Here is a 23,381-nt window from a genome sequence, read left to right as displayed (position 1 = left end):
TCCTCCGTTCGGAGGGAGCATTCCGTATTTCCGTTGACCGTGATGACTCCACGAGGGCCTGGCATCTTGAGCTTGAGGTATGCATAATGCGGCACCGCATTGAACTTTGCAAACGCGGTTCGTCCGAGCAGAGCGTGATAGCCGTTGCGAAATGGGACTATGTCGAAGATTAACTCCTCGCTCCGGAAATTATCCGGGGATCCGAAGACCACTTCCAGTGTGACTGAGCCTATACAATTGGCTTCCACACCCGGTATGACACCTTTAAAGGTTGTCTTTGTAGGTTTAATCCTTGAGGGGTCTATGCCCATCTTGCGCACTGTATCCTGATAAAGCAGGTTCAGGCTACTGCCGCCGTCCATCAGGACTCTCGTGAGGTGAAATCCATCAACGATTGGGTCTAAAACCAATGTGGCGAATCCGCCATGGCGTATGCTGGTCGGATGGTCTCTTCGATCGAAAGTGATCGGACAAGAGGACCATGGATTGAACTTCGGGGCGCTGGCTCCATCGCATACGTCCCTTAGTGCACGCTTCCGCTCCCTCTTGGGTATATGGGTTGCGTAAATCATGTTCACCGTCCGCACTTGTGGGGGGAAACCCTTCTGTCCTCTATTGTTCGGCGGTCGGGTCTCTTCCTCGTCGTCGCTGTTTAGCCCCTTGTCATTGTTTTCGGCAATTAACTTGCCTGCCTGCTTGAACACCCAGCAATCTCTGTTGGTGTGATTAGCTGGCTTTTCAGGGGTGCCATGTATCTGGCATAAGCGGTCGAGTATCCGGTCGAAATTGGACGGACCCGGAGTGGTTCTTTTGAATGGCTTCTTCCGCTGACCGGGTTTAGAGCCTCTGAATCCGGCGTTGACTGTCGTATCCTCCTTGTCGTCGCCGTTAATGTGGCATTTATTTTTGCTTCGACGCGACCTGCCATTGTGGTCCTTAGTATCCGGACTGCCAGAATTTTTACTGAGGTTGTTGCTGCGAGCTAGCCAGCTATCCTCTCCTGCGCAAAAGCGGGTCATTAATGATGTGAGGGCTGCCATGGATTTCGGCTTTTCCTGTCCCAGGTGCCGGGCTAGCCACTCGTCGCGGATGTTATGTTTGAAGGCTGCGAGGGCCTCTGCATCCGGACAGTCGACGATTTGGTTTTTCTTTGTCAAGAACCGTGTCCAGAATTGTCTGGCCGATTCGTCTGGTTGCTGGATTATGTGGCTTAGGTCATCGGCGTCTGGTGGCCGCACATACGTGCCCTGGAAGTTGTCGAGGAATGCGGCTTCCAGGTCTTCCCAACACCCAATTGACTCTGCGGGCAAGCTGTTAAGCCAATGCCGAGCTGGTCTTTTAAGCTTGAGTGGGAGATACTTGATGGCATGGAGATCGTCGCCGCGGGCCATATGGATGTGAAGGAGATAATCTTCGATCCAAACCGCGGGGTCTGTTGTGCCGTCGTAGGATTCGATGTTTACGGGTTTAAACCCTTCAGGGATTTGATGATCCATTACTTCGTCAGTGAAGCATAGCGGGTGTGCGGCGCCTCTATATTGAGCAATATCATGACGTAGCTCGAGAGAGCGTTGTCTGCTGTGTTCGGCCCGACCGGAGTGATTGTATCTGGCATGATGGTATTCGTCGTAGGTCGTGGGGCGCCCTCGTGATCCGTAGATGGATCTGGATTGCCTTGCTTTGTCCTCCAATATATCTCGCAAGTCCGGCGCGTTCCCTCTTGGCTTCACACTTTTGGAGCGATGCCGGGGTACGGTCTTGGTGGAGGGCCTGGATGCCTCTCTGTCGCGACCACAGGGTGGTCGGTCTGCCATATCATGCACTGGTGATGAATGTATGTATGCTTCCTCCTCTAGTCGGGGGAGCAACTTGCGTCTTGGGTAGCTTTTGGAGGGGCGCACTACAACAAAACATGTCAGTAGGCACGCTTTTTCTAAGACGTTTTATATTCGTCTCTATACTAGGAAACATATAGTGTGTAGACACGCTTCTTGAGACGATAAATACAACGTCACAAATCTTATTTTTGAGGTATATCCTATTTATTAGTTTTTACATGTGTAAATAGGCAGAGACGATTTTTGAGACGTTTTATAGGACTAGTAAGCGTTCACGTGCAACGCACGTAAGTTTAGAATTTTCTTCAATATTTTGATTATCTGAATCAAATTTTTGTTCATAATATTTATCATAATAACATGTTATGATTTAACAGTAATTGGTCTACAATGAAATTATATAATAATCCAAACTCTAATTTCGGCGAACAACCTTTGCTAGCTAAATGTGTCCATGCCATCCAATCCCCATCTTGCAACTGTGACCCCGATGGTTTGAATTTTTGAACATGGTTGTATCTTTCCTGCCGCACACAACACTCTACTTCCCGTCGATGGTTTGAATTTTTTAACATGGTTGTATCTTTGCTGCCGCATGCAACGCTCTACCTCCCGCATCACGCCAAATCTTGTTTTTGGGCATCACCAACGCCTTACCTCCCGTGCCATGCCAAATTTTCTTTTCAGGCATCACAAACGCTCTACGCCCTGCCTCAATGCCAAATTTTCTTTTTGGGATTATCACCGGGGGATTTTGTCCACCTAAATATAATCAAACACCATGGAGGCAAGCTCAAATTGTTGTTAGCTTAGGTCATCTCAACAACACCTAGAACAACAACCAGTCAACCAACCAAGCTAGAACAAAGAGGGCATACCAAAGCATCTACTTTTTATCAACATGGGATAGAATGTTCAAAACAATGCCATCATAATCAACATGTGCAAAACATAGCAAAAAATAAGGAGATTCCATTCTTTTATGCGAGGCAATGAGCAACTTCAGCAGCCAGTGTCCTATCACCTAGCATGAAGACTGGGAACTTTGTCGTTCCAAGATATCCTTCAATATTTCACAAAACTTCAGGAAATCACAAGTACAAATACTTCGACAGCATGAAAATGAAAAAAAATGAAATATTTGAACAAAAGAAAGTCACAGGATAGCAGATCTCAACCCAACTTACATGGCATCTTGTTAACCTAAATATTTCATAATCCGAAAAAGAAATTAAGGTGCGTGACGAAACATCAGCAATATAAACTCGCATCGATTTTTTCTCTGAGAAAATAGATTTCTGGACACCGGAGATCAAGATTCCATCCCATGATTTCATAACAATCAACATGTACATGGCTCTCTGATTATATTGTAGCCACTACCATGGATGTAGTTCTCCTCATATGGCTCGAAAGAAACATGATGCCCTGGGTTTCTGAACCTTGACCCACGCCACCCATCTATTTGTGACAATTTATGCCCAAATTTATATCTGAAATGTATGCCTAGATCTTTAACACACGAGCAATAGAAAAACTAAAAACATAAATCACCTAACCTTCTTTTCATATGACTCATGATACAACAAGAAATATAATTTTACGATGTTTCGTCATGCTTACATGAACCAGAGCTACCAGGCACCAATATTCCACCATTTGACAATAACTGTAACAATTAAGAAAGGCTACCAGACCACATCTTTTACTACATAATGGAACACTAATGTGCAAACAAAGGCCAATATTGCTCCAATGAAGCATTCATATCATCAAGTAAGAACGGTTGCATGTTTATCACCTTCTCCAAACCAATGAAATTGATGTTGTAACACATTGTGCATGCGAAGAAAGAAATTGATGAGGACAATATTACATTTCTTCTTACAGCAGCATACATGCACCATATAAGAGGTCTAAATCTTGATGATAGGTTCATGCATAAAGGAAGCGAATTTGAAAAACATATCAGAATCTTACGAAATGATCTTAACTCCATGCAAAGTTGCTTAGTAGGAAAAATAGCAGTGAAGGATCAAGGTGGACAACAAATAACATTAATATAATACTCCTTCAAGGTAAATAATAAAAAATGAAATCATAGTGGGTACAAGTATTTTGAATAGTGAAGAGAAGTACGATATACGTGCAATGCACATTTCCAAAATTCATATATATGAATATATGTAAATATAAGTTTTGCTAATGTCATAGTTTGCCATGCTTCACTAACATCTTATCATGTCAAATCATTGGTGGACATCCCCTTTGTGCTGCAATTTTTAATTTTGTTTAACTTCCTATCTCCACTTACATCATGGATAACATACAACAAAATTTAAATGAAATTCAATAAACTTCTATCAGATGATATGACTGTGAAGGTCAGTGCAGGTTATGTCATTGAGCATCATCTACTTACCCTTCAAAGTGTGACCGTAATCCAAACTACAATACATGAATTACCATATAGCTACCTTATGGGGAATATATGCCATATCCTCGTATCTTCTTGTTTGGCAGAGTTCACCACTTGCATAGTCTTGAATGGAGAAGATTGAACATGCTCTCGTACAACTGGGCAATGGTGTGGAACTCCATAAGCGATGGCGACGGTGCCGGATACAGTTGTCCGTCCGGCATGATGGAGAAGCTTCAAGAACTAATTTTTTTATTCCTCGCCCAGGATCTGTAATGAACATGTTAGTACACAAATTAATTTACCAACATAGTGCACAAAACAGACAATCGAATTCTAAATGTGGCCTCACATGCTAATAATTCTACATACATGTATGTTGTTCAATCCATCTATGCTATACAATCCTATTGTACACACAGGGAGTGAAGCGTGTATGGAATTAAACAAGCTAGTTGTAGACATGCTAATAGCATCAGTTTTGTGTTAACCACATAGTACTGCACTGCCATGTACAAAATCAGGAGAGGAAGGTACTTTCTCTACTTGCACGGGAGAATCTTGAGACAGACTCTACGCTACCTGGACGGAGAATCTTGTGGCGGAGATTGGGAGGAGGTAGCAGAGGTGTTCTCGACAGCGGCGTGCAGTGGGCGGGGAACAAAATCAAGCAAGATATTCAGCGTGTCTTCCTCACGGACAGTCTCAAGGTACTTCTTCTGAAACCACAGAAAATGGATTAAGTAACTACGTGCTACAAGTTTAAAAAAAAGAATCTGATATGTAGTCGAAATTTATCTGTTCACCACAGAAAATGAGGAGCTTCACTTCTTCCTCGAGTTCTCTTATATGCGCGTGATAGTAGAAACAAAGGCCAGAAATCACCTCACATGAAGAAAAATCAGAACAATTAAATTGGTAACCAATCTGCTGTGGAAGTGCTACTCACTTGGGCTTTCTCCCAGCTCGCGGTTGGTGCTCCCGATCAAAGCTGGAATCAAAATCAAACAAAGGAGAGACTTGGTGTAACCTGCAACGAATGACTCCAAGTCTTTAGACAATACGTACAAACCAGAAAACCAAAACGTGCAAATCCCCAAATCTCACGACTTGCTTTACTGAGAGGAGCTTGCCGGTGTCCAAATTTATCTTGAGGTAGACCTTCCAAAACATACAGGAGCCGGTTATCTCGCCCTTTCGCCATCAGATCGACAGGATCTCTCCTACTCGTCCGCTCCCGTTGACGGTGTCAGCGGCAGGAGGCGGCATGGCGGCGAGGGGCTCTTGCAGATGAGCCCGAGCAGTCCCATCCCCCTTGCGGAGGCGCGAGATGATCCGGACGCCGATCCCGCCAAGGGGCCCGACAGAGTGCTCCGTTGCGGCGCCGCTAAAGCAGAAGTTGACAAATCGCCGGAGTCGAATAAATCGTGGGGCACGAGCCCGCTGCTATTCGAGGAAGGAGATGGACCCGCCGCCGCCGACGCAGGCCGAGCCCGCTGCATCCACCGCCGCCGCCGCCGCCACGGCCCGCGTCCGCTGAATCCGCCACCGCCGCCGCTCGAGAGGGACACTCGCGTCGGTGACACAGGCCGAGCCCGCTGCATCCCGCGCCGCCGATGCTGCTCGAGGAAGGAGAGTGACCCCGGCGCCGCCGACGCGAGCCGAGCTTCGCCCGGCGGCGTCCTGTAGTGAGGAGAGGGAGGGGAGGTGGAGAACCAGCGGCGCGGAATCGGCCTGTGTGTTGCAGTAGGGGCGAGCGGGGATCTGGGGATGGAGCAGACGTCTGCTTGGGCAGAACATTTGATCTCAGTCGTTGATTTGCATCACGGACTATTGATGTAATATGGACTGTACGATGTGTTTAAGTTAATCTGATCGGAGGGTTCTGACAGTCTTGTGTACAATTTGTTGTGTGGCTTTAGGGGAGTTTATGTTTGCTCTTTTAAATAAAATAATAAATAATAAATAAATAATAAATAATAAAACCATGTAAAGAATGTGCAGAAATTGGAAATTACCTGGCCTGGCCCATTTGTGTAGTAAAGGAGCCCACGAACCGAACTCCATCTCCTTGACTCCTTATCCGCCGCCACGTCCTGAGCTGCCCATCTATGGCGCCGCCGGGCTGGTTCCTCATCCAGTCCTGCGCCTCCTAGTCCCCCCTCCCCCCAATCTCGACCACCTCCAACGACAAACTCCAGCTCGTGCCTCACACTACTGGTCCTGCCAGTGCGCCGCCGCCCGCCGCCGGTGAACGCCCTCCGCAAGGACTGCCACCTCCCCCTCTGCTCCGGCGCTCCTCGGCCATCCCCGGCACTCTGCCTAGTCACCAGGGACGTGGTGCTCCTCGCCTGCTCCAGCCAGCCCCCCGCGCCGGCTCTGGCGCTCTGCTCCGACCTCTCCCGGTGGTGCTCGCCTGCTCCGCCGGACTCTGCCACCCAGGACTTCCTGTGAACAAATAGCAAGCTAGCTGGGAGACAGGTAATTTCCTAAGAAAGCTCTGCCTGCCCCCTTTTGTTCTGCTGATCAGTGTATGATGAAAATTAAATTGAATTTGGACTGAAAAACTGTGTACGAACGTATATGCAAGGGACTGTGTATATGTATAATGTATTGTTGATTTGGAAGGGAACACATTTTAATATCAATTCCATTTGATCTTGTAGAAATAGAAGGGGAAGATATATTTCATTGGTGCCCTCAACGGAAGTGTGTACGCCCGGTGTTTCAGTTGGTCTGAATCAACTCCAGAAATTCGAACAACCATAGATTGGACCACCGCCTTTGATTTCAAACAACCCGCATTCAATCTCAATCGAGAAAGTAACTCTGTTGTATCCCATACTGTTTTTTGAAGTTTTTGGCATCTTTTTATCAATTTTTTGTTGTATGATTAAGAATTTTGTGATCATTGGCCTTTTTTTACCTTCTGTTGTACCTTGATTTTTGTATATGGTGCTTATCTGAGATGCTCACAAGATCATCAATAACATGATGATATAAATCAGGGGAGTTAACATAGTTGTTTATTAAAGCGCCCTATAATATGGTTTTTATGCTTAGTTTGGATACTTAGATAGTCCAACAATCTTAGTAGTTGCAGAAGGAAATAAGTCCCTATAGCGATTAGAAAGAAAATGTTTTTCTAGATAATTGAAGGCCTTGCATAGATAATATCAATCATGTGTTCTGTTTTATATTTTTGTTTGTTCATGTGGTGTGTGTTTCCTTTCGATGTAGCCAGAGTTGGGATTAGGGGCAAAAAGATGGCAGCATATGTGCAACAGTATTGAACTGAGTGGCGCGTTTGCATACTAGTTAAACCTACCAATGCCACATTTATTTTGAAGTCTTTTACTGCAAGGTTAATGAAATATGTTTGGATCCAATCATTCAATTAAAATATCTATGTATTCCATGCTTTTCTTACCAAGAGATCTAAATCAGCTTTCATCTCTTAAATAACACATGTAAAATTATGCACCGACATATGTTTTTTTGTTTCATTAATTAGGCATATCAAAGGGCGATGGATCGAGGTTGGATGAGTCAACCAAGAGCTAGTGCTGCTTACAAAGATGGTGTCGAGCAATTTCTGACTTTTGCATTCCGTGATGTTCCGGCCGGTGATAGAATTCTTTGTCCTTGTGTAAATTGCCGAAATAAAGCTATGCAGAGTTATGATGGAGTGAAGACTCACTTGAGATGTGATGGTATTCTTCAAGGTTACACTAAGTGGGTTTGCCATGGAGAGGATTACAGTGAACCATCATTTGCATTTGCTCATGTATCAGATAACAGTGGAAATCTTTCTATTCCTGGCATCCCAAGGAATGTTGTTGGAGAAAGCAGCCATGGAAGGTTGGATGACATGCCAGGACTCTTAAGTGCCGTCTTTGCTATGGCTAACAGTTGTGAATCTTTATCAAGCACATCTGATGGTGAATTAGATGGCCTTGAATTTGAGAATATGGAACCAAATTCAGTTGAGGATGAGAATGCAGATGCTCAAACAAGTAAGAAACCTGATACATATGCAAGCTTCTTGGAGGATGCAAACACAGAGTTATACCCTGGATGTAATGCATTTTCTAAGTTGTCATTTCTCATCACCTTGTATCACATGAAATGCTTACATGGATGGACACAAGAATCATTTACAACGCTACTTGGTGTTTTGTCTGATGCACTTCCAGAGGCACAAATACCAAAGAAGTACTATGAGGTACAAAAAATCATTCGTGGCTTAGGGCTTGACTATGAGAAAATCCATGCATGCCCCAATGACTGTATGCTTTTCCGAGGTGAACGAGCTGATCAAGACTCTTGCCATGTGTGTGGCAGCTCGCGTTGGGTTACAGATGACAAGAAAGACTCCCAAGCTGAATCTGTATCTAAGCAATCTAAGCAAAAGAAGAAACCAGCCAAGGTGTTGCATTACTTTCCTTTGATACCGAGGATTCAAAGGCTCTTTGCAACAAGAAAAACATCTGATGACATGCGTTGGCATGACGAGGATCGTACCAAAGATGGAAAGATACGGCATCCGGCTGATGCCGAGTGTTGGAAAGATCTTGATGCTAGATACCCCGATTTTGCTGCTGATCCTCGTAATCCACGCCTTGGCATTGGAAGTGATGGAGTTAACCCTTTCCGGAGTATGAGTTCAAAACATAGTACTTGGCCAGTGATGCTTATCCCGTACAACCTACCGCCTTGGATTTGCATGAAAGAAACATCTCTAATTTTATCAATGATCATTCCTGGACCAGCTTCCCCTGGGAATGACATTGATATATATTTGCATCCACTGATTGATGAGCTCTTACAATTATGGGATGGTGTAGACACATTTGACGCTTCCTCGCAGGAGACATTTCCTCTCAAGGCTGCACTATTATGGACTTTAAATGATTTTCCGGCATTAGCTTACCTGTACGGTTGGAGCACAAGTGGTAAATATGGGTGTCCATCATGTGGTCCTTCTACAAGATCATTTCGCCTAAATAAGAGTATGAAACTTTGTTATATGGTCCACCGTCGCTGGTTACCACAGGGTCACATATTTCGAAACCGAAGGAGGCAAGAGTTTGATGGCACTAAAGAGACTGAACTGGCACCGACAACTACGAGTGGTACTTCAGCTTTGAAAATGTTGCAAGGCAGAGTGTTTGTGTTAGGCAAAAAAGCCAATGTAGCCAAGAAAGAAAAGGGCGGAAAGAAGAAAAAAAACAGTGAAAAATAAACTGAAAATTATCAAGAACCGAAGTGTAAAAGGAAGGCAGGCAACAAGAAGTCAATTAAGAACCAAGGTAAGCCTGAGAAGAAGCCAGAGGATTGGTTCAAAAAAAAAATCAATATTTTTCAACTTGCCATATTGGGAACTTAACAAGTTAAGGCACAATCTCGATGTAATGCACATAGAAAAGAATGTGTTTGATAATTTAATTGGAACGTTGTTGAATATTGATTCTAAAACAAAGGATGGCCTAAATGCACGGCTTGACTTGGCAGAAATTGGTGAAAATGGAATTCGACATGATCTTCATCCTGTTGAAGATAATAATGGAAAAATAGTATTGCCTGATGCACCATTTACTATGTCTAGAAAACAGCAAGAAGTACTTTGTTCAGTGATGCATAATATTAGGACTTCCGATGGATATGCATCAAATTTTTCTAGGCATGTCAACATGAAAGATTGTACAATCTCAGGTCTCAAAAGCCATGATTGTCATGTTATTCTGGAAGATATTCTTCCTCTAGCACTTCGATCCTGTTACCCGCACAAAGAGGTCATGACAGTAGTTATCGGGCTATCTAATTTCTTCAAGAAGCTATGCTCGAAAGTGTTAGATGTCTCTGAGCTTGACAAACTTCAAGAGAGTATTGTGATGACACTTTGCAATATGGAGAGAATTTTTCTTCCATCATTCTTTACTATCATGGTGCATTTAATGGTGCACTTGGTTGAAGAAGTTAAACTTGGTGGTCCAGTGCACTCTCGATGGATGTACCCTCTGGAGAGGTATGGCGCTTAACATTGATTTTATTTAATCTTCAATAGTGTTGAGAAGTAACATCCTGCTTAATTAAATTTAGATCATTTGTCCGGCTGAAAGCACTTGTGCGCAATAGAGCATTTCCTGAAGGTTCAATTGCTGAAGGGTATCTTGCCCAAGAATGCTTGACCTTTTGTTCAAGATTTCTAGAAGGAACTACACGTTTTACAAGACCATCAAGAAACCCTGCTCCATCAGAAAAGATAAAAGATTTGTACATGTTCAATAGTGCTGGTGAACCAATTGGAAAGGCTATCCCGGTTGGGCAGTTTAATAGCCGTCTTCTAATTCAAGCACATCGATATGTCTTACGACATTGTGATGAACTTGCAGATTTCCGCAAGTATGTATAATATCTTTAATCTTTTTGTTTAGAGTTTGCCGAAAAGTTCTAATATATATAATCTAATTGTTACAGAGAATTTGTGGCCGAAGAGAATAGCAAACGATGTGAGTCAGCTAAATTGACAGAAGCTGATAGCACTAAGTTAATTAATGGACACTTTGCTGACTAGTTGGAACAAAAGGTACATTTTACCATATTCATGTACTGTGAATTATATAGGCACCTGAATTTAACTAATTGCACATCCAGGTTTTACAAAGTGATGGGCCAAATATAACAGAAAAGGTAAGAGCTTTGGCTGCAAAGCCAAAGAGATATGGGGTGCGCTACAGTGGCTATGTCATCAACGGCTTCAGGTTTCACACGATGAGTCATGACTCAGGGCATGTCACACAAAATAGTGGTGTAGTGAACATTGCAGAAAATGGTGTTCGATATTATGGCAGATTAACTGACATATTTGAATTGTCCTATAATGATTACAAGGTGGTGTTCTTTAATTGTGATTGGTATGATGTCTACCACAAAGTTGGCATTCAAACCGATGAGTTTGGGTTCATTCTTGTGAACAAGTCTCGGAAAATACACACAGGAGATCAGTTAGAGGATGATCCTTTTGTATTTTCTTCCCAGGTGCAGCAGGTTTTCTATGTTCAAGATCCAAAAGCTGAACTATGGAATGTAGTAGTGGAAGTCAGGCCTCGTGACCTTTTTGACATGGGTGATGAAGAATCATCAGATGAAACAGATTAGAGCATTGTGCTTTTGGTTGTTTGGAGGCGGCCCACAGGAAATTCAGCATTCAGAAGCCTGAAGTACTGGTGGAAGCTCTTTGATGCTGTGGTTCTTTGCATGCAGCTGCAATTTTAGTTATGGTTTTAGTAGTAGTTTAGGAGCACCATGTCAGAATGCTTTATTATAGTTTATGGTTGTTGTCTTTTTTTGGTACTAATTCAGGGCACAACCCAAGTATACTTGGGTTTTAATTGTGCAAGACACTAGAAATGGATACATTATTTTTTATGCTTTGCATGTGGTTTGTGAAGATGGTATGATAGCTGCATTTATGTCTCACTTCAAATCAGTCCCTGATGCTCGAGTCTTGAGGCATGATTGTTTGTGATGTTGGTAGCTGAACTTATCTTGTATTCTTGAGTATGGTTCATGCTGCCATGGTCCTTGTCTTGCTGGTAAATATGGCTTAGTCCATGTATAGCATGCCTACAATGTCTTATGTGTTCAGCGTTAAGTTTTCTTCTGTTCATTTTTGTGGTGTTTGCACCATTGTCCATATTGCTTCTCGGCTGATGTTCATAGCATCACGACTTAACGTATCGGCAAAAGGAAAATCAATGGTGATCGGCATGCACATAACCAAAGATATGTTCTTTGTTGATGATCCAGCTGCCAAAAAATGAACCAAAAAAAGTGTCCAGAATTTGATGAGATTTTGACACAAGAATAACCATATAATTACTAGTATTCTGTGAAATTTTCATCAAATTTGGAGTCTGTGTGTGCTTTGAGGGCGACGAGGCGATCGAAGACACCTTCTTGATTCCCATTTCAGCTAGCTCTACGAGTCGCCTTGCTCCACCTCCTTGGCAATATGGTCGAAACCCTCCTCCCATTGCACACAACCTTCAAGGCGGAACCCTAAATCGCCCACAACCTTCTGGAGCGAGTGATTTGGATGCAATTCGCCATCCAGCAGGGTACCCCATCGGTCCTCAGACCAGTCCAGTTATTCATTTTCCCACAAAATGGTCGCAAACCAGGCGGCGACCAAGAAGCCTACTCCAGCCGTTGTGCCGCATTGAAGCCGACTTCCCATGGATTCTCGTCCCTTCGCCTGGTCTGGCCGTGCCTATTTAAGTGCGGTTCAGCACCGTTCACACCGCACTGCATAACAGATGTTGAGTACGTCCGCCAGATGGAGCTCATGATAGAGGAGTCGCTATGGGGTCATGATCCGACGTGACCTTTGCCACCACCAACACATGTGAAGGAGGAGCGCCCTCGCCACCGCGCTATCGAGCGCGTGAACCAAGAGCCGGCATCACCGCCTCTCTATCACGTGAAGGCGGAGCTGGAGTCATGCACGCAACTACGGTGTCCAAATCGAACGACGTGTGAAGGACGAGTTGTTGTCGCCGCCATAGAATGCTACATTCGATCCACAAAGACGCTACGACCTCATCAGCCAGACGACATCGCCACTACACCACGATTGGTGCGACAAGGTTGTCAAGGAGGTGTTGTATGTGGTAGCAAAGTTCTGCAGCCGCCTCCTCCACTACCTCGATCGTCGTGGCGACCACGACTCATTGTCGCTGCGGGCCATTCTGTCAGCCGAGGAGAGAGCGGCCAGAGCAGCGGGAGCGGCACAACGTGGCGCATCGCTCCGCGTTCGCCAAGTCCGGTGAGGCACCACCTTAGTTCTGCGTGGAGCCCGGCCTCGCGAAGGCCTCGGTCCATGACCTTCACTCACCATTGTGGAGGCGAAAGCGGAGTGGCTCCTCTGTGAGCACCAGATGGCGGCCGGACATGACTGGCCCTCCCTTGCCCTTGCATCTCTATAAGGGCTACTCCAACAACGACGATGACACGCATGGCGACGGAGGTGCGACAGGTAGGGCGGCCACATGTATGCACAAGAATCGCATTGCACAATACGATACAATGGAATTCTATTTTTTAGCAAAAAATCATTTCACAATATATGCAAAAAATAATAAATAGATCAAGTGACCACTGGCTCTTTTCTGTTTGGTTGTTTATATAACATAAATAAATATGCCTTTTCCAAACTAAGTTTCCCATATTTTATTGGGAGCTAATTTTTTTAGCATTTGGCGCTCATATTTTCCATCTACCGCCAAGAAATAGCGCGCCAGGGCTCTTATTATTGAGGAAAAAAAGATCCCCGCGATATACTCTGCCACGCCGCCCTCTCCCCACTTCTCGCCCACGCCGCCATCTCTCCACTTCTCCTCTTCTTCCACCTCCTAATCCATCTCAATCCATCTGATGGGATCCCTCCAATCCGTCCGCTGATGTGCATCGCCTCAATCTCATGAACGGGGATTGATTGGCTTGGTGGGCGGACTGACGGAGACTCAGCGGGCAGGCGGGCGATTGGAGGCCGTGGAGGTCGGGGACAGAGACCGGCCGGCGTGTGTGTTGGGGCCAACGGCGGCGATTGGGCGGGAAGGTCGGAGGAATCGGCTGTTGCAACGAGCAATTTCGTCTCCAACCTACAGGTTGATTAAGCAGAGCAAGCACGAGTACAGCCATCCTGCCCAGGGTAGCTGCGCCCCAGGTTCGTATTGGTCCTCACCATTGTGTTGTGCTCTCTCAGGTCTTGGTGCAGAAATTACTGAGATTCATTGATCTTTAGTTTGATTTCTTGTGGCTTAATCGGTGTGAAGGTTTGATGCCCGGTTGTGCAACCTGCAGGAGCTCTGCTCCATGGTAGGAGCAGAGTAATTAGTAACACCCATTGAGCCACATCACGCATAGATACTAGTAGCACAAATATCAAAAAACTATGTTGGCAGAACCATTTGGGAAAAGTCCCATCCTATTTGTTTTTTTGTAAACTGTTTCGGTCAGCACTTCTTTTTGTAGTTCTATAGTCTGTACTAGTGAAACCACATAACTGCTGATTGTTCTTTCAGATTGTTCATGTCCTGCTTTGTTCCTTCTTGACGGTGGACAAGTTAGGGGGCTTTCCGCTAATTTCGTTTAAGTGGATCATGAGAAATCCCACCTTTGATCAGTGTCGTTCATTATAGATGTGATGGACCACGTGAGCATTTTCAGATTTTCACTGAAAACCTATTTTCACTTGATACTTCCCTTGATATTTGATTTGCTGCTTGCATGTTTTTTGCCAAAAAAATTGTATTAGCAAACCTTGAAAATGGGACAGGAGTAAGTCATCGTTGGATTCATAAGATGTGAGAGGAAGTACTAGCTACTTTATGACTGATCATTTCAAACATGTGAATCTCTGTAGACTGGCATTTTCTCTCTGTACATGTCATGCCGCACTGAACTTTTGGTTGAGGTCTGTAGTTTCTATTAATTTGGCAGATTAACGATGGCGAGGATACCAAGACGACTTCGGGACTTGAACCTTACAATGCATGATGCAGAACATGTGCAGCTTGCTGAAGAAAATCTGCAAGATCCTCCAGAGATTGATAATATAGTACCAGGAAGATCTCATGAATCCACTAGCCAAATCAAGATAATTTGTAAGTTTCCATGACTAAACTTCTTCAGTCTGAGGTTTTTATTATACTGGTTTCAGACGTGCTTGGGTATTCATGCTTGCAGGGCCAAATGGAGAGACGCGGCAGATTGTAGGGGAATTTAGGCTGAAGAATTTATCCCAGGTAACTGGAGGAAAGATAATTGTGGAGACTAACGAAAAAGGTGTTCCAAATGAAAGGTCTGGTTCCATTCTTAGTAGCTATCTTAGCGACGTTGCAGAGAACTCCACATTTGCACCACTGAACATTCCAAGATGGGACAATGAATTATTTGTCCAGAGAAAGAACAACATGATCAAGGATGTAGAGGTAATTTTTGAGAAACATCATCACATATTTTTTGACGTATCATCACATACATCTTTATTGTCATTTCACATGCAAACAATTATATTTACTTTGTTGAAGGAGAAATTTGTCTATCCATCTGAGACAAAGCAGCTTACACGAGACTGGGTCCTAATGACTGTTTGCTAAAGATGGAGAGCCTACAAATCTCGCTTGAAGAAAAAATATTTCAAACGCAAAGAGAAGTCTCTCCAGGAAATTATTAGTAATGTTCCAGTAGGTGTTAATAAGCATCAATGGGAGACTCTAGTTGGAATGTGGTGTCAGGATTCACACATGGTTATTATCTCATCCTCTCATGCTCAAACTAGACTCCAAAATTAGTTCGCTAACATTACGTGTCTGCATCTAATTTGTTTGCTGAAGTTATGCGAGAAAAACACAGAGTGTGCAAAGCAACAAAAGAATCCACACACAACCGGGAGAAAAAGCCATGCCAGGCTACAAAAAGAGATGGTGACAACTATCCTTTTATAGTTTTTATTATATGACGAATCAATTCTCTTCAAAAATAACTATTAGTGGACCTAACGTACTTTGATGGATAGGAAATCAAAAGGAAAGCACCGATCCACAAGATTGACCTTTGGGATGAAGCTCATAAGAAAAAAGATGGCAATTACACAAGCGACAATGTGAAGACAATAATGGTACATTCTACGTATTATGCCTACAGTTCAACATACAATCTATCCCATATTATAATAATAAATTAATAATTAGTCCTATTCAATAGGATGCAGCTAATGAGGAGTTAAAAAAAAGGAAAATGGATCACAATGGTAGCCTTTCCACTGACGATTACAGTGAGGCCTTTAAAGGTGCACTTGCTGAAAAGGCAAAACTTCGAGGTTACTATGATGAAAAGTATTGGAGCGGAGTAAATGTTTCTCAAGGAATAACTTTTGTTGGGAAGTCTGATCAAGACAATCTTCAGTTTGAAGTACGCATGGTCAAAGATAATGTAGAAGATGTCAAAGATGATGTAAAGGACGTCAAAGGTGATGTAAAGGACGTCAAAGGTGATGTAGGGGATGTTAGAGGTCAGCTGGCTATGATTGCTGCATTCCTTGCCAAAAAGTTTCCTGGAGAGAGTTTGAGAAATGAAGTGGATTCTCCAACAGAAAATTATCAAGTTAGCATATGAAACCCAGTTATATATGTGCAAAGATGAAATTAATGAATATTGATGTGCTATTACTATAATTTTATTTCAGGACACTCTACCTAAAAGAGATAACCATCTCCAGTGTGAATCTTATAATGTCCTCAAACAATCAAATAATGATGTGCAGGAGCCACGAACTACAATGCAGGTAATGTAATGGGCTTTTCATGTACTATTTAATGCAGGTCCATTCTAATGTCTTACAACTATTGCTTTAATAGGAGCCGCAACAAACCAAATCAAAAGAGGGTTGTGGCAGTGCACCTTTACCACATGAACATGTGATCACTAAGGTGTGTCAACTAACCTACACTAAGTTATCAATTATCTGCTGCTAGTAATTTTGGTATTGGTTGAACCCTTATACTAGTTAAATATTGGAAAGCTATCTTACCATCAAGTTAAAACTTTGTGAAATATTAACCTTTTGGTTAGAAACTAAAACCTGATTGGGTTCGTATATACCGTCCTAGTAATCTTAACCAATGTGCAAGGACTTATCCAGTTTTTATCAATGATGACGATGACACCTTTTCCTATTAAATTGCAGAATGCCCATGCTGAAAATAATCTTGCCGTGCAGCAAGGTGGTCCTGAACCAAGTTTACGACTTCACCAAGTTACTAAGCAGGTAAACAAGTGCTACATATCTAAATGACAATGATTGTATGAAAGGTTGTCTAATTTTGTATTTAAGTGCAAGGTAAATGACATTATTATGAAACACCAAACCCATTTTGACAAGTTCGTTTCAAATACTGTCGTGACATTACTAGCAGATCATAAGTCAGATTCAACCAAGTATTAAAAAGTTGTATTGCCAACATTAACATGATTTGGCCTGATGGAACCAAAAGTTAGTCACACGCACATGTCATTGTTGCTCCAAGAAATCTCCTATTCAAATGAACTAATTAATCACTCTTGAACTGATACATCAGTACTAATAGAACACCAATCTTGCATACATGTTCTTTTTGGTGGTAACCCCGCATAGATTTTGAGGAACACCCGGCCCTTGAATATTAGGTGAATTCTGTTTTCAGTGTATAAATTTACATGACGTCAACTTCATTTGTTTGCATACTGTATTCATGCTTAGTTTTCACAATAAATAATTTTGTAGTAAGACCTGAATCTAATTTGATAGCAAAATGTGCAGACTGAAAGTATGTGTAGAATAAGGCTCCTTGGTGGATGTATTGGAACTCTTCAAAACTATCATTCTTGATTGTAGTTGATCATGTGTCTCCCTTCACGCGTATTCCTATTTAATTGCAGAGTGCTCATGCTCAAAATAGCAATGCAACCAAGCCATGTGGTCATCACCAAGTCACTAAGCAGGTACGTATGGGCTACATATCCAAATGAGAATGATTGTATAATAGATAGTTGGTCTAGTTATTTGTGAAATTGTTCTTATTTGTTTAAAATGAATTCTTCTCAGGTTCATCAATAACAAATGTTTCATTTCTTGAAAAATAGGATAAAGTTGAAGTCGTGTTGTATTCAATGAACTCGAGAAACAAAGACAAACTCGTGGCCAAAGGAACTTTAGCCAGTAAAGAGAAAACATATGTGGTTGGAGGAAGCATGCTTGGTGTGGAATACGTTGCAGTTCTTGTTCGCGGTTGTACATATCTAGGAGATGAGAAACTAGTTAGACCATATGAAAAATTCCAAACAGTAAGGGATGCTATGGGTTCTGTTATTGCTTGGCCTCGCTCACATGTAAGTATGTTTTCATTCAAGCATCGTGTATGCTCCAATCTGCACATGTGTGATATGTTATTTATCGAGAATATTTCTGCTTTTTAGGTAAAAATAGTTAGGCCAACTCCTCCAGCACAACCAGAAAGCATTGGTATGATACATTTCTTATAATTTCATCAAAGAATCTCTTATCTTGTAGTTCTTTATAAACATGTGTTCATGTAAATGGTGTTCATTCTCTTTTTCAGGGCGGTGAGGATTTGAGAAGTGAGTGCATTAAAGGAGCTAGGAGTGGCTGGGTAGTTGAGGATTTGAAAAGGGAGTGCACTGGAGGAGTCAAGAGCAGTTTGATTAATCTATCTTTGAATGAACAAATATTCTGGATTATGTATAGATTTTACCTTCATAGAGAAAAATAGTTCCAGTCTATATGATCTTTTCTTATTTATTTTCATCATTGCATGTTTCATATGAATGTTTGATATTATTCAGCTGTGAACTCCATGTACTTTTAGCTTCATAGAGAAAAATAGTTCCAGTCTAATTAATGCATTGGATGTTGTTATTGAGGTTGCCAATGTTTGCAAATGCAATCGATGAAGTGGAATGATGCCTTCGTATCACAATATTATTTGACCAATTTGCATGTGCAACCATGACACTAAAAATAATTGCATTTGAAACGATGAAACAAAATTGAAATTAATCAAATAATATTTAAAGTAAAATATTCCATTTGTATAAATGTTCTTATGGACATTTAGAGACGAGTATAAGAGGCGAATGAAACGTGTCTATGAGTAGAGACGTAATATGAGCATGCCTAACCTAACGTCTCTACATGTAGATACGATTTTTGAGCATGCCTAACCTAACGTCTCTACATGTAGATACGATTTTTGAGCATGCCTAAGATAACGTCTCTACATGTAGATACGATTTTGAACGTCGTGAGAAAGCATCTCATTCCATGTAAGACACGCTTGGCAAGCGTGTCTATTTGTTTGAGACGGTCCGTGGGAAGACGCTCCAAGGACGCTTTACTAAAACGGCTCTATAGTTGGCTAGAGATGAAATAACACGTCGCTAGGTATGAAATTGGGCGTGTCTACTGGCTATTTTTGTTGTAGTGGCGTTCGAGTTTATACTCTTCGGCCGCGAGGACTTCGGTCCATCGATCGGCCAGCAGGTCCTGATCAGCTTGAAGCTGCTGCTGCTTTTTCTTTAGGCTATTTGTCGTGGCAATAAGCCTGCGTTTGAAAGGCTCTTGTTCGACGGGATCCTCTGGCACGACGAATTCGTCGTCGTTGAGGCTTGCCTCGTCTTCGGAGGTAGGTATATAATTATAGTCCTCGACCTCTTCGTCTGCCGCCCTCTCGTGAGGGCTTGCTTCTGCATCCTCCTGCGCTGAGTCTTGCTGGAGGGATTATCTTCGGCACTTTCTGGGGGATTATTATCTCCTGTGCCGGAATCTCCATTCTTGCTGTGGCGGGATTTAGAGTGGCGCCGCTGACGCCGGCGCTTGGGCTGTTTCTTTAAGGAATCTGCCTCCGCTGCTTCTTCGCCCTCCCCATCTTTTGGGGTGTCCACCATGTATATGTCGTATGACGAGGTGGTTTTCCAGTGCCCTGTAGGCGCTGGTTCCTGTCCGTCTCCGGCATCATTGTCACATCCCCAGTTCAGGCCTTGCTTGTCTTTGCTTTATCACCCATGCATCATGTTTAAGTTTTATGAAACTTGAAATGGGGATTGCCTAAACCCTAGCATCAAAGGAATTCACTGGGTTCAACTAAAATATTTTCAGTTAGTTCCAAATGGCTTTCAAAAATGTTCATCATTTCTGGAAAATGCTAGAACCATAACCAGAGGTGTTGCACATTTTTCCATGACATATTTGGTCACTGAATTAAATCATATGCTATTTGCAATTGGGCATTTAAATGCTATGTAATATTTTAAATGCTCAATTAATTCTAAGCTTAAGTGAGGGCTGTTGGGAATATTCCAAACAGAGCCCACAATTATTTTCAGGATTTTTGAAAACGTTTTGGTATTTTAAATAAAGCCCAGAAGTTACATAAAAATAGAAAAACAGAAACAGAAAAACAGATAGAGAGAGAGTTTTACCTGGCGCCACCTAGAGGCCCACCTGCCGGCCCAGCCCAGCCACCGCTCCAGCGAGCTGCTTGGCTTGGCCAGGCAGGTAGGCAGGGGCTCGACGGCGGCTGCAGCGTGCGCCACGCAGCTGCCCGTCGCCCTGCTACCCCCTCTCGCCCCCCTGTGACCTTGGATGAGCTCCACGTCGTGCCCCGAACCCCCTGGACACTCTCACTCAGCCCCAGCTCCTCTCCCTCGCTCTCCCACGCCATGGCCGATACCACCGCCGCCGCACCCTCGCCCTAGTTGCGCTCTCCGTCAACCTCGCGTTGCGCCACCGTGTCCAGAAGCTTCGCCACCCTCTACTCCTTCGAGCTAGCCGAGCCCCGAGCGCTCGTGTGCCCCGAAGCCGCCGCACTGACCTCGACCGAACCGCCATCGCCGGAGATCCCCTTCGCCGTCGCTGCCGCATCAGCTCGCCCCCGACCGCGCCGTCTGCTCCCTCGAGACCGCTGTGAGCCTGGCTACCTCCTCCCCCTTCCCTTTCTCGCTCTCGTGCACCACGACGAGCACACGTAGCTCACCCGCACGCGCCGCCGCGGAGCTCGTCGCCGACGTGTCTCCGGCTAACCACCGACCACCCCACCTTGTCTAACACACACACCGCGTCCCCAGGGGCCTAACGCACCTCACCACGGGCCTCGCCGTGCCCCGTAGCGTCGGATCCATCTTCACCCGACTCCAGCGACCGCCAAAGTCGTCGCCGGCGACGTCTCCGGCCATCCCGAGCTCAACCACCACCACCAATAGCCGCGGCTCGGTCTTAGCTAAGCGTAGATGCCTTCCGCCGCCCGTTTGGTCGCCGGAATGCACAAAAGCACTTCCGCCGCCGTGTTCGGCCTCGCTGGCGGCTAGACGCCGGCGTGTTTGACTTTGACCTTGACCAGGGTGGGCCCAGGTTGACTCCCCTGAGTCTATGACATGTGGGGCCCCTCTGCTAATTAACTCAGAGTAGTTTAAACTAATTTTAGTTAGGTTAATTAACTACTGACATGCGGGACCCACTGGTCAGGGTTGACCTGGACCGTGCCTCGTTGACCTGCTGACGTCATGATGATGTCAGACTGACGCAGTAATGCCCTTTTCTGGATTTATTCTTATTCAGAAAAATCCAGAAATTTGCCTAAACTTCTAAAATTCATAGAAATTAATCTGTAACTCCAAATGCAAAGATTTATATATGAAAAATGATCAAAAAAATCCAATCTATCCATCTGTACCATTTTCATGCATGTTAGAACAACTTTTGCTCACTGTTTAGGTCAAATCATATAAATGGCATTTAAATATCCACATATGGAGTTTGAATTTGAATCTTGGATTCAAACCAACTTCATTTAATATGGTTGCTAGTTGCATTAGCTCAATCAACAGCATATTGCCATGACATTATCATGCATCATATTTGTTGCACTGCATTTCATTGATTGTGTCCCTCTTTGTTTGTCGGTAATTGTCCCCTCTCGATAGACGTGGTTTCGATGATGAGATCGATGACACCGATGAAGAGCTATAATATCTTCAGAAGTGCCAGGCAAGCAAAACCCCCTTGTTCATTCCGATACAATCCCACTCTCTCGCTCCTGCTCTCTTTTACTGCATTAGGACAACAACGATTCATCTGTTACTTGTTGCGGTAGCTGAACCCCTTTATCCTGCATGACCTGTCATTGCCACAGTAAATAGATGAAACCCACTAGCATGAGTAGGAGTTGTTTGAGCCCTGTTGTGCCTACTCATTCATCTTTGTTTGTCATGCCTGCTGTTGCTTAGAGTTGAGTCAGGTCTGATTCATCGGGAATGAATCAGAGGTGTGTGAACATGTCCTACTGCGTGTGAGCTAAGTGTGTGAACACAATTTGGTAAAGGTATCGGTGAGAGGCCATGTAGGAGTACATGGTGGGTTGTCTCATTGAAGCCGTCCTTAGGAACTGAGTTCTGTGTTTGTGATCCATGATTCAGCTACTACCATACATTGGGCCCTGAAATATGACCCCGCTCGACTTCTTATTCACCCTAGTCCTCTGTCCAGGAGTTGCAAGTAGTTTCTGGTGTTTGTAGCCTACTGGAGTGTCACGACCGGTTTTCCAATAAAAATATTTATTGAGAAACCAATCTTTTGAGTCCAGTATGAGAGAAATCCTCCTTACTGGTAGACAAATTCTTGATACAATAAGCCAGTAGCATAAAATATATTACAGGGTCGAACTACGGTTCTTCAACCAAATTATTACATGCACGCCAATAAATATACATATTGGCGGACATGACACAGTGGTGTGGAGGCATACTACTGACTCGAGGATAGGGCGGTGGTGGAAAAACATAGCGGGGAGAGAGATACAAGTCTCTAAAACTGTCATCTCATCGAGCGTCGAGGTGAGGCTCGATGAATTTATTTGGTAGCGGAAGCGGATATAATACAGTGACCAAATCCAGGGTCGTACGAGACTGACTGGGACTCCCCTAGGCGTCGGACTCGCTATCAAATTCTTCATCCATGAGATCGCCTTTGTCAGCATCTGGCCAAATCAACAAGCCAGTGAGTACTTTGAAAGTACTCGCAAGACAGTTCGGACGTAAGATATAACAAATGCATGCATGAATGCGTCATGATTAATTCACCAATGTATATTAAAAAATTAGCATAACGAGGTAAGTAAAAGGGAAACGGCGGTAGTCCGCCTGATATCCCACAAAACATAAATGAAGACCGATCAGGTGTCTGAAGCGACGCCTCGAAAGGTGAACAAATAAATATAAGGAAATGATGCCACGGTCGGGCGTCTTAGCGACACCACATAAAGGGCTTTAAAAGAAATGCCACAATCGGACGTCGGGGCGAAATCACAGAAAGAGCTTTAAAAGAAATGCCACAGTCGGACGTCGGGGCGACATCACAGAAAGGGCTTTAAAAGAAATGCCACAGTCGGGCGTCTTAGCGACACCACATAAAGGGCTTTAAAAGAAATGCCACAGTCGGACATCGGGGCGACATCACAGAAAGAGCTTTAAAAGAAATGCCACAGTCGGACGTCGGGGCGACATCA

At 43.8% G+C, this 23,381-nt stretch overlaps 1 protein-coding gene and 2 long non-coding RNA genes across 5 annotated transcripts; 2 read left to right on the top strand and 1 right to left on the bottom strand.

Annotated features, from left to right (window-relative positions):
- Positions 1 to 3,153: 3,153 nt before the first annotated feature.
- Positions 3,154 to 6,012, bottom strand: LOC119275430. Of its 3 annotated transcripts, XR_005135690.1 has the most exons (5): positions 5,419 to 6,012; positions 5,207 to 5,287; positions 5,064 to 5,101; positions 4,840 to 4,976; positions 3,154 to 4,527 (listed from the first exon to the last, which is right to left on the bottom strand). It is a non-coding gene; the product is annotated as an uncharacterized LOC119275430 (long non-coding RNA). The 3 variants fall into 3 exon arrangements; XR_005135689.1 differs by having other exon boundaries at positions 5,207 to 6,001; XR_005135688.1 differs by lacking the exons at positions 5,207 to 5,287; positions 5,419 to 6,012 and having other exon boundaries at positions 5,064 to 5,200.
- Positions 6,013 to 9,532: 3,520 nt separating this feature from the next.
- On the top strand, positions 9,533 to 10,828 carry LOC119281085. Its single transcript, XR_005138260.1, has 3 exons — positions 9,533 to 9,569; positions 10,360 to 10,662; positions 10,738 to 10,828. It is a non-coding gene; the product is annotated as an uncharacterized LOC119281085 (long non-coding RNA).
- A 4,842-nt stretch (positions 10,829 to 15,670) lies between these two features.
- Positions 15,671 to 18,430, top strand: LOC119279444. The gene is made up of 9 exons (XM_037560677.1): positions 15,671 to 15,749; positions 15,842 to 15,943; positions 16,030 to 16,428; positions 16,511 to 16,609; positions 16,683 to 16,754; positions 17,012 to 17,092; positions 17,947 to 18,192; positions 18,280 to 18,325; positions 18,423 to 18,430. The coding sequence occupies exons 1-9, from the start codon at positions 15,747 to 15,749 to the stop codon at positions 18,428 to 18,430; spliced, it is 1,056 nt and encodes a 351-aa protein (XP_037416574.1). The 5' UTR covers positions 15,671 to 15,746.
- Positions 18,431 to 23,381: the final 4,951 nt, after the last annotated feature.

Source organism: Triticum dicoccoides, chromosome 3B (assembly GCF_002162155.2).
Source record: "Triticum dicoccoides isolate Atlit2015 ecotype Zavitan chromosome 3B, WEW_v2.0, whole genome shotgun sequence".
NCBI lineage: Eukaryota > Viridiplantae > Streptophyta > Magnoliopsida > Poales > Poaceae > Triticum > Triticum dicoccoides.
Note: the sequence above shows the minus strand (reverse complement) of the source record. Positions and strands in the feature narration are given on the sequence as shown.